This window comes from Cavia porcellus, unplaced genomic scaffold, assembly GCF_034190915.1.
Source record: "Cavia porcellus strain 051 isolate PalLab524CR breed Dunkin Hartley unplaced genomic scaffold, mCavPor4.1 scaffold_11, whole genome shotgun sequence".
NCBI classification, from domain to species: domain Eukaryota; kingdom Metazoa; phylum Chordata; class Mammalia; order Rodentia; family Caviidae; genus Cavia; species Cavia porcellus.
This window is the reverse complement of record NW_026947494.1, coordinates 60,149,878-60,159,488: the sequence shown is the minus strand read 5'-3', so window position 1 is coordinate 60,159,488 and position 9,611 is coordinate 60,149,878. Positions and strand designations below refer to the sequence as shown.

The 9,611-nt window shown below is 50.7% G+C and overlaps 1 protein-coding gene across 2 annotated transcripts; it reads right to left on the bottom strand.

Moving 5' to 3' along the window:
* Positions 1–228: 228 nt before the first annotated feature.
* On the bottom strand, positions 229–9,484 carry Tmem171 (transmembrane protein 171). 2 transcript variants are annotated; one of them, XM_063258335.1, is made up of 4 exons: positions 9,336–9,484; positions 5,964–6,672; positions 2,330–2,471; positions 229–515 (listed from the first exon to the last, which is right to left on the bottom strand). In XM_063258335.1, exons 1-4 carry the CDS (start codon positions 9,342–9,344, stop codon positions 317–319), a joined length of 1,059 nt encoding a protein of 352 aa, XP_063114405.1. In that variant the 5' UTR covers positions 9,345–9,484; the 3' UTR covers positions 229–316. The 2 variants fall into 2 exon arrangements, with proteins under 2 accessions (XP_063114405.1, XP_013013662.1); XM_013158208.3 differs by having other exon boundaries at positions 8,656–9,463.
* Positions 9,485–9,611: the final 127 nt, after the last annotated feature.

The following is a 9,611-nucleotide window of genomic DNA, read 5'->3' as shown; positions in this document are numbered from 1 at the left end:
TCTGACAGTGCCAATCAGGGACAGGAGCCTGAATTTCAGAAAACAGCTGATGGGTTCCAAACCCACCCTCCTCAGGTAGAAGCTATGTGGCCCTGAAGAAGTAAATTAGCCTCTCTGAGCCTGTGTTTCTTTATCCACCCATAAAAATAACCCTACCTACCTCCCAGGACTAAATGAGAGGAAAGTGTGGCATGCCTGGCCAGCGAGGACAAGAAAATGGGAACACAGTCAAAGCTATCATAGATTTTTTTATTAAAAAAACAAGTTAAATAAAATAGTGTCCCATGATATATAAAACTGTACTGGAGTCCAAAATTCATGGTTCAGAAGGTTCAGAAGGTGGTGGCAAAGATGTGACTGTGGTGCTCTCTTTTTCTTCGTAACTCGGGGGCAATTCCAGTGAAATACGCAGCGTGTGAGAGATCTCCGAAGGCGAGTGAGTCCCGGTAATGGTGTACACAAATTCGCACCCTTGTTCGCAGGCAGCGTCCTGGCTCTCAGGAGCTCGGGTCCCGCTGCAAAGAGGGACAGGGACCAAGAAGGGGAGAAGATGAAAACAGTAACACCCTTAAGCACCAGGTTCCTTCCAAAGGTTTAATGATAGGCATTTAGGAGCATCTGCCCGAGTCTAAGGGGTAATTTCCTCCACATTCAGCTTTTTATAGATCTGTTTCATTCCTCACCCGTACTTTTCTTAGAGCTGACTGGAACAGTAAGACAGCCTGGCTCCTGTTGTCACTGTCTGTCGCTAAAAAGGCATTGAGTTCAAAAGTCTAGATGCCATCCAAATAGAACGAATGTGTGCGTCTTTGCACTCACACACACAAGCTGAGCTCCTGTGCTCCGTACAGCGGTAGCAGTTTATTTTATGTTAGTAGACATCAATTTTAGGGTTTGGAGAAGTTTGTCATTGGAGAGGAAAACATAAAAAATTTATTACTAGAACTTTCACATCTACAGGGCGACTCCTTGCTCACTTCCCGCAAACACGACTTCTGTATACCTCTGCCATCCTCACTCGCCACCTGTCTCTCTGCCTCATCGGATAACTGGCCCCCTATTTTTTTGGCAAAAGGAGCCCTACACAACTTCACCCCTTGCAGGACCTCAAGGAAAGACAGAAGTGCCCCAGCCCCTGGCTCTAGGTCCCCGGCCTGCTCTATCCGAGGGAAGAGGGGAAGCAGAGAGCTCCTGACTCCACAGGGTATGCCCTGGATTCAAGGAGATGGAACATGGGCCTTAACCAGGAAGCATAAGACAGCACCTGTCCCCAGAAGTGGTCCCCAGGACCTGCCAATCTCACGCTTCTTGACAGCACCATTTCCTAGTCAAGCAAGCGGATCTCGGGGTCCTTCCTGTCCCTTTTCCTGTGTCCTGGGATAATCCCAGCGATGCTTCCCTCTCTTTTCTCCTGTCTTCCCCTCTGGGAAGATGTTCCCAGTGCCTTCTGCAGCACTGCTCCCCCAGGGCCCCTTATCTGCGGGCTGCAGGAGCCCTCCCCTGCGTGGTGCATCTGCCTTCCCGACTGTCTGCAGCTCTCTCCACTCTCCTGGTTTCCACAACATCTCTGTGCTGGCACCTCTGCTCTTCCTACGGCCCAGCCCCATCCAGTCTCCCTCTAACATCCCTCAACCTCCCACCCATCCAGCATCTTCCCAGCCTACATTGAGCCAGTCTTTCACAGCAGACACCTGCCCACTCCCCACGATCACCCCGGAGAGCACTGTCATTAACCCCTCTTCCTCGGCACCAGCCTGCAGGCCGCCGTCACACTGCCTCAGGCTCCTCCCAAGGCCTCAGGCCTGCCCTGTTGAGTGGGTTGGGATGTGGACCTTGGCCTTCTCCTTCGTCAACCAGCAAAGGCTCAGAGGCCCCGGCCCACTTTCCTGACTAGGAAATAGTCCTGTGTGTGCTGATTTTAGCCAGTAATCCAAGCATCTTCCATTAACTGAAAATCTCTGCAAAAGCTGGGGGAGGGTCCCGAACACACCCACGATCTGGAGCAGTGCTCCCTACCACAGCAGGGTCCCTCTACACTCAGTCTGGCTCATGGGCTGTGAGACATTTTGAGGCTCATGCCTGCTAGGAGTGCATGAAGACACTGGAAAACAAGTCCTTTTCCCCCAGCTTCACCACTCTATCATTTTTAACTTAGTGCTGCCCAAAGTGTCCCGATATGCACTGTTAACATCAAGGCAATAACCCTGAGATAACACCAGCAAATAAGACACCCAATAGCCATACTGGAGTAGCACAGCCTTCAAGCTACTTGGGTCCTGAAAAGTCCACACAAGCCCACTCTGAAGTCTCAGTGGGAAGTCAGTCTTACCCATGGCTGAAAAGGCTGTAATAGGGAGGTGGGCTGTCAGTGGGAGGCAAACTGTCGGCCGCAGGACTTTCACCAATAGCAGATGCAGAAGACTCAGCAAAGTATGGTGGCGGAGGCGGCGGGAATATTATCACCGAGTCACCTGGGGAAACACAACATTTGGTTGAAGACAGAAGGGTAATAAATGGAGGCAAATTACCTGGAGCAAAATAAATTGATTCTAACATTAGTTCCACCTATATTCCATAACACTTCCAAACAGCTGCTGCTCACACCAGAATTAAAAAGTAGGGCCTGCCCAGTTTATATATAAAGTAGTGCAGGTTCCCAGGGACTGGCACGAGGGTGGACAGAGAAAGGAAAGGGGGAATTTCTACTTGAGATAATGCAAACTTACTGCAAATGCATAGGGATGACAGCTGTGTGCTACCGTGAATGTAAATGTTGCTAAATCGCGCTTTTGAAAATGGTAAAAACAGTACACTTATGTTACATATATTTTATTGCAAATTTTAAAAAGTGAACCTAAACCAACTATGGTGGCACACTTTTGTAATCTCAACACTCAGGAGGCTGAGGCAGGATGATCATTCATAGTTGGAGACCAGCCTGGGCTATAAAGTGAGTTCAAGGTCAGCCTGAACCACACAGCAAAACCCTATCTCAAAAACACACACACACACAAAAAAAGTGAACCTGTATTTCAGAGCCTGAGTGCTTCCCATCAGAGTACAGGGCCTCTCTTTCCAGGCAAGGGTGAGTTAAGGCACTTGTGTGCAGCTCTTGCTAACACGCTCTCATTTTTTGAAGGAAATGTTCACTGAAGGGACAGCTCTCCTCCTACACACCTGATGTTTCAATCAAAAGCCAGCTGCTGGGAAAGGTCTGTTCCTCAAGCATAGTTCTAGTCTCTAACCCTGACAACAAGCCACGCTCTGCGAGCCAGTGGTCTCCACCAAAACTTACTCAAGCGGTACCTATGAACACCAGACTCAAAGCAAATCAGGGTCTTTGTATTTCTGTTGCTACCGTTACTCGAGAGCATGCCCTTGTGTTTTGAGGAGAAACTAGGAACTCATATCTAACTTGTACTTCCATTCAAGGGTGTTGAGATTCCAATGCACTGCACCCAGATTCTTCTAGATTCTTCTAGGTGTGCAGCAGCCCTCTTACTGCAGGTTCAACAAAGGCCTCTGCTAAGTTGGCCACACCAGGAAGAATGGTGAAGGGGATACAGCTTATTTCCCTGTGGGGAGAAGACTGGTTGGTACTGGCGGCAAATCAGACAGGATTCTTTAAAGGGACAGGTGTTCCATTTGTCAGTAACCAACCCAGCATGGCCCTGAACAAGCTCCCTGACCTCTCCAGACCTCAGCTGCAGAGCGGTCGCCAGCGGAGAACAGTCCCTGCCTCAGAGCACACGTGGCACTCTGGTCTGAAGCCTCACTTGTGTTCACAGATAACCCAGGTTTTCAGAAAAGGTATTAACTGAGCCTCTCCCCACAGCCTACATGGAAATGGCAATTGCAGCTTAAAATACAGCTCTCTAATCTTGACTTGATAAAGCCCAAGAGCTCTCTTGGGACTCTCCTCTCCACTTCTGGTCTGAGGAACCAGGCTATGTTCACTTTAACTACACAAGGCAGAATACAGGATGTGTGAAACCAGCCTCCAGGGCAGGCCATCACCTGTTAAAAACAAACAAGGAAGTGCTAGAGTGACCCTGTTATCCCCAAGGGCAACCATCCCTCTGCCTAATCAGCTGGATTTCATACCTTGCCAAATCCTCTCCCCTAGCTTCCCCTTCAGAACCTGCTGTGCTCTGAGCAGTGACACCACCCACCTCCACAGAAGGCAGGCTGTCTCATACACCTGCTGGTATGTCTAAAATCTAGCACTGAGTACGTCCACCATGGAGAGAGCACCCCAACACATAAACTCTCTCCTCCATCTTCCATGGGGAGAAGGGCAATGGCAGTGCCATTTCCCAGATTTTGATGGGACACAAAGGGTTAAATGGAGAAGGTTTTGAACCATCCCAGCCAGATTCAAGACACTGACACTGACCCACCCCACACCTGTCTTGCCCGGCTCACTTCCTGCACCGAATTCCAGGTGGGAGGCTGGGTTGCTAGCAAACCCAAAGCATTTCCTCCAAAGCTCCAACAGGTGAGCACCCAGGAATGTACTACTTTGTGCTCCATGAGCTCCTCCAAAGGGCTGGGAACATCTGTTGCACTGGGGGAGTTTTCTCTCATGTAATCAGTACTTAGAGCACCTGGTGAAGGACAAACTAGGGCCTTGGGGAGGGTGCTGTGCAAGGCTGCACTGCGCACCATTCACCCCCTGGCTTTGGATGCTGCTCTGCCATTGCTTCCTGGCGACTTTGGGCCAGTTATTTAGTAACCTCACCCTTCTTCTGTTCGTATCCAGCCCATGGTATTAAGTCAGCCTCACTGGCCTGCTGTAGGTATGGCTGGTTTGGCACAGTGGGCCATGAAAACACCTAGAGGGCCTCTGACTGAGGAGCAGACCCTCTGTAATTAAGATTTCTGCTATCACCATAAACACAAATGCATGAGGAAGTAAGGGGAGCATCTGCTCTGGCTCAGATCCAAGAGCCCTCCCCTCCTCCAAAGCTGTTGACACACCAGACCACAGTGGCTCCTTCCCTCCAGGCTGCAGTCAGCTAGTGAGCTCCAGGATCCAGCAGAAAGCCCCAGACCTGGAACACCTCACCTGTGACACTTCCCTGGACCCTCTACCATTTCCGCCCTGGAGTCCTTTTAACCAGGTTTATAAATGCCAAGGCTGTGGCATCAGAGCTCTAGCTTAGCAGTAGATGAAGTTTTCCTTGGGGTGATGTCAGTGCCAGACCTAGGGCTGGAGGACGGGCTCTGGGAAAAGGCAACCCACCCTTTCTGCAGAATCCAGGGACCCAAAGGAAGTTCTAGGCCTTTATGGAAGAAAGAAGTGCTGTGGCACCTCACATCAGTCTCTGCTATGGCTTCCAAACTTGCCCAACCCTGCAGCCAAGGATGAAGTTATGGAAAATGAAGAACAGACCGGAAAGCAACAGAGAGGTCCCCAAACTCCCAAACCATCCAAAGGCTGACAGACATGGGACAGACTTAAACTGCCAGGATGCTCATGCTGGAAGGAATTAAAAAAATGCAATGTTCATTTTCATGGACACATAAACTAAGGCAGGGGAAGTCAAGGATTTATCAAGGACAATGGGCCAGTGATGGCCAGCCTTGTCCCACAACAGAGGGCTACAGGCTTCAGTGTGAGAATGATAGGGAAACTAGGGTCACTTGGTGTGACAGAGGGCACCAAAGCTGTGCTCATGGTTCTTCCTCTCTCTTAGTTTATCTTATGACCTCAGTCAAGGTCACCATTTAAATGTCCCAATCCTTTTGCTAAATAATTGGGTTGCTGGAAGGAAATAATGTGCACAAGGCTTCCTGCAGGGCTTCCTGGAGCAACAACACTGTGTGTGCATGGAGGGGGTGTGCTCGTGGGAGACAGAAAGGAAGACAGAACACCTAGGCCAGACCAGAGTACAGTCCAGAGAAGGCTCCAAACAACAGCTGCACTTATCTGAGCAAGTGCAGGGATGACTGCCACTCACCTACAGTGACCTGGACGGGCTCTGTGCTGGGGGCATGTCCCTCTTCGCTTTCAGAGGCATCCTGGCTCGCACTCAAGTTGTTTTTCTTCTTTACATGGGCAACCACAAAAAAACACAATCCCACAAGCACAACCAAAGGCCCCATGATCTGCATGGAAAGGAGCCCACAAATCTGGGGCTCTGCATTGGTAGTGTCCGTCTCGTTCACCAGGTCCTGTGTCCAGCCTGAGCTACATCCGGGGACCCAAATGCCCAGGATGCTGATGAGCAGGCCACTTGTCAAGAACAGAAACCCAAAAATCAGGCACTGGGCAAACTGGCGGCTCTCTCCACAGAGGAACGCTTGGTCAGAGCTGGCCGGGTTGCCTTGCTGCCTTCCCATCAAGAGCTGAAGCCGCGCCCGAGAGCGAGCCAGGATCACAGCACCAAGCCCAATCACGGCACACGAGGGCCCGGCAACCTTCAGCACCATGCTGCAGTGTGGGACAGGTTCATACTGGCAGGCTTGGTACCCAAATATGGAGAACAGGACTCCCACACACAACAGAACAGCACCGAAGACCAAGAGGAAGAACACGAGCTTGCTGGCCCGCCTGTCCCTCTGGTCCCCATCTGGCTCAGCGATGGCTATGGAAGACATGGCCAGAGAAGACTCCTTCCCCAAGGTGAAACAGGACGAGTTTCCTTCCTTCCAACTGACTGTGGAGCTCTGCAAACAGAAACAAATGGTTCAGTAAAGTGGCACTCGCATTTCTGACCAACCCTGTTCTTTTCCTGGCCGTTTCAGTAATCTCCTTATGATGAAATCATACACAGCAGCACAGGGAGCTGCTTTCTGTGGAGTCAAAAGCACTGGCATTCACAAACTCTTAAATGTGCAATTGTCTGGAGATACACAAAAAAAGAGGAAATTCAATTACCTCTACATCTGAGAAAAAAGTATTGTAAAAAACAAAATAAAATTGGGTGTGACTTTCCCGTTCTAGAGTTTGTAAGGCTTTCTCCAGGCAAAAATAAAACAAAGAAAAAGAAGAAGCACACAAGTTGCTGTATTGCCAATGCCCCTCGCTTCATCAAAGCTGCTCTGAGCATTTCCAAGTCAGTAAATTTTCATTCAGTTCTATTTCCTGTTTTAGACTTCACAGCTTTCATTTCATACATTATTCTAAGTTTCCATCAACAGAAGACCCAAGCCAAGCAGTTTCAATGGAAAGGAAGCACAATTCAAAAATCTAGAGAGGTTGTATGCATTTAAGTTAATTATATTAAAAATGTGATCCCAGGCTCCACTGCGGGTACCTGACCCCATACACTCTCTCCCTCTCCCCCACTTTCTCCCAGCCCACCTCGGGTGGCCTGCTGCTGGGGCCTGGGATGACTCCAGAAAGCAAGTGGAGCCCCATCTCCTAGACAGTAAGTACCTTAAAGCAGCTGGTTCCTACTCAGCTTCATGTATATAGTGCCGCCCACTTCCACAGTGTTCACACTCAGTGGAAATAAACAGCCAACAAAATCACCAGACATAAAGCCTGAAAAAGGCAGCAGAATTTGCCTTGGAAAGAATACAAACTGAAACTAGTTTCCTGGGAAAGCACGTTCAGCAAAATCACCAGAGCCTTGGGCTTCAAGGGTATTATATTTATGTTTACCAAATAGTTGTTCAAGATCTATCTAGTTTACACAGCACTGACTCTATCCTTCAGTTACCTTAAGAGCTTTTAAGTGGGGCACTCTCAAAGGCAAGCCAACCTGCATAACGGAAGAAAACTTGTAAAAATGCATGTGGCTACCCAATCCATAATCACACCCCAAGGGGTTCAAGGCTAAGGCACTAGGGCCAAGACCATCTTGACAAACCAATACTGCGTGGGAAGAAGGAAGGTCAGCTTAGGTAAAGAAAGCAGACCACTGATCTTATCCCAGGAAGTACTTTTCCAGGAAAAAGTATAACAAAATCAGAAGGAAGTTAGAGGGAAAAAAGGAAATATAGGAGCCAAATACGCTTTCACCTCACACTTGGGTAACTCACATTTTATGAGATGGTAGTAAGCTGAAAGAAAGACTTAAAGGACTAGCATAAAGACTTTTTTCCTGAATCCTTTATTTCCTTTGCTGGTTTGGGAGATAAGGGTGATTCCCGGATACAAAGTCCAATCTGAAATTCACTGTATTCCTGGTATCTTAACTTTGCAGTGAGTCATCAGACTTCAACCATAAGAAGGAAATTCTCAAACACTAATAAACAAATTCCCAAACTGGATTTGTGCCTGCTTTTCCCTGGTCTAGCGGAAAGAACACCTGATCCAAAAGTGTTATGGTACCCTCAGGGTACCACCACCACCACCTCAGTGCTCACCAACGGACACAATGAGACAGTCATGCTACTACAAAATTAAATCGTTTCCAAATACCAGTCTAAACTTAATTTCCCCAAAGCCAAATCCCCGGCCGGAGTCAAATTTCCAAAAGACATTCGAAACCTACGGCATCTCTCCAGATCCAAAGTTCTGGTGGGTTTGGCGAGCGTGGCAAAGACAAACAAGGCTCTTTTGCAGGAAAGAGTTCTGTGGTTTGGGGGCAGCCCCAAGGGGCTGGACGCACGGTTCCCGGAACGCGGGTGGGGCGCAGGGTCCCGGTCGGTCCCGCACCGCCGATGCCCCGGGCACGGGAACCAGGGTGTCTGGCCGCTTACCTGAGCTGCGCTGCCTGCGCTCGGCGTGGCCGCGCTACTGTGCGCCCCATGCAGGGCGCGGCGCCGCCTCCAGACGCGGCCTCCCGGCGCCCGCTGACCCGTATAGTTCCCCCCGTTCGCCGGGCTTGGGCACGGGAAGGCGGTGCCAAGCAGGCGCGGGGCCCGACAGGGTGGGGCGGGGCAGACCGGCGGGCTCTGGCTGACACCGGGTGCTGCCCCTCGGGAGCCAGGGAGTGCCCTGCACCGGAGCCGATAGCCGGGGCTGCTTCTGCGCCTGTGACCGTGCGCGCGAGGAATCCGCGGGGAGTGGGCACGCTCAGCGCCTCCCCAGCCCGCAGGCCGAGTGGGGGATTCGGCGCAAAAAGATTGTCCCCTTGGCTGCCCGATCTGTGCGCGGAGCCGGCCAGGAAATGAGCGCCTGGTAGGGGAGCCTGTCCCCTCCAAGGTCCCTTTCAAGGACCAGAGCACAGAACTCCGGGAGGCAGGAGAGCACGGCGGGAGGGGAGGCGAAGGGAAAGCGCAGCCCCAGGTGTAGAGTCTCAGTCTCAGCAGCCGTGCCGCCCCAACCAGAGCCACCGCAGTCTGCTACTCCGGCGGCGCAGGCGCCTCCCAGGGAACTCCCTATGAACAGGATATGGAGACACCAGGTTTCCATCACGACATGAGATAGGTCTTCATACCCCAGCCATTCGAGCCTGATGTCCCAGCTCTGAAATTCAAGAAGGCCCTGTGCCTAGTCTCCTGTATCTCTTCCACACTGGCACCTAGGTGCACTCCTTCCTGGTGCTCCACTGCCAGTGACCTGCCAGAATCAGGCTACTAACTTTCCCTGCCCTTGAACCCGGAGTTTGGGGATAGGCTCGCTAATCCCCAGGCTGTTTGTAACTTGCCCCGTGACACGGCTCCACCCATGCCAGTTTCCACACTAGAGGTCAAGGTGCTGCCAGAGGTGAATC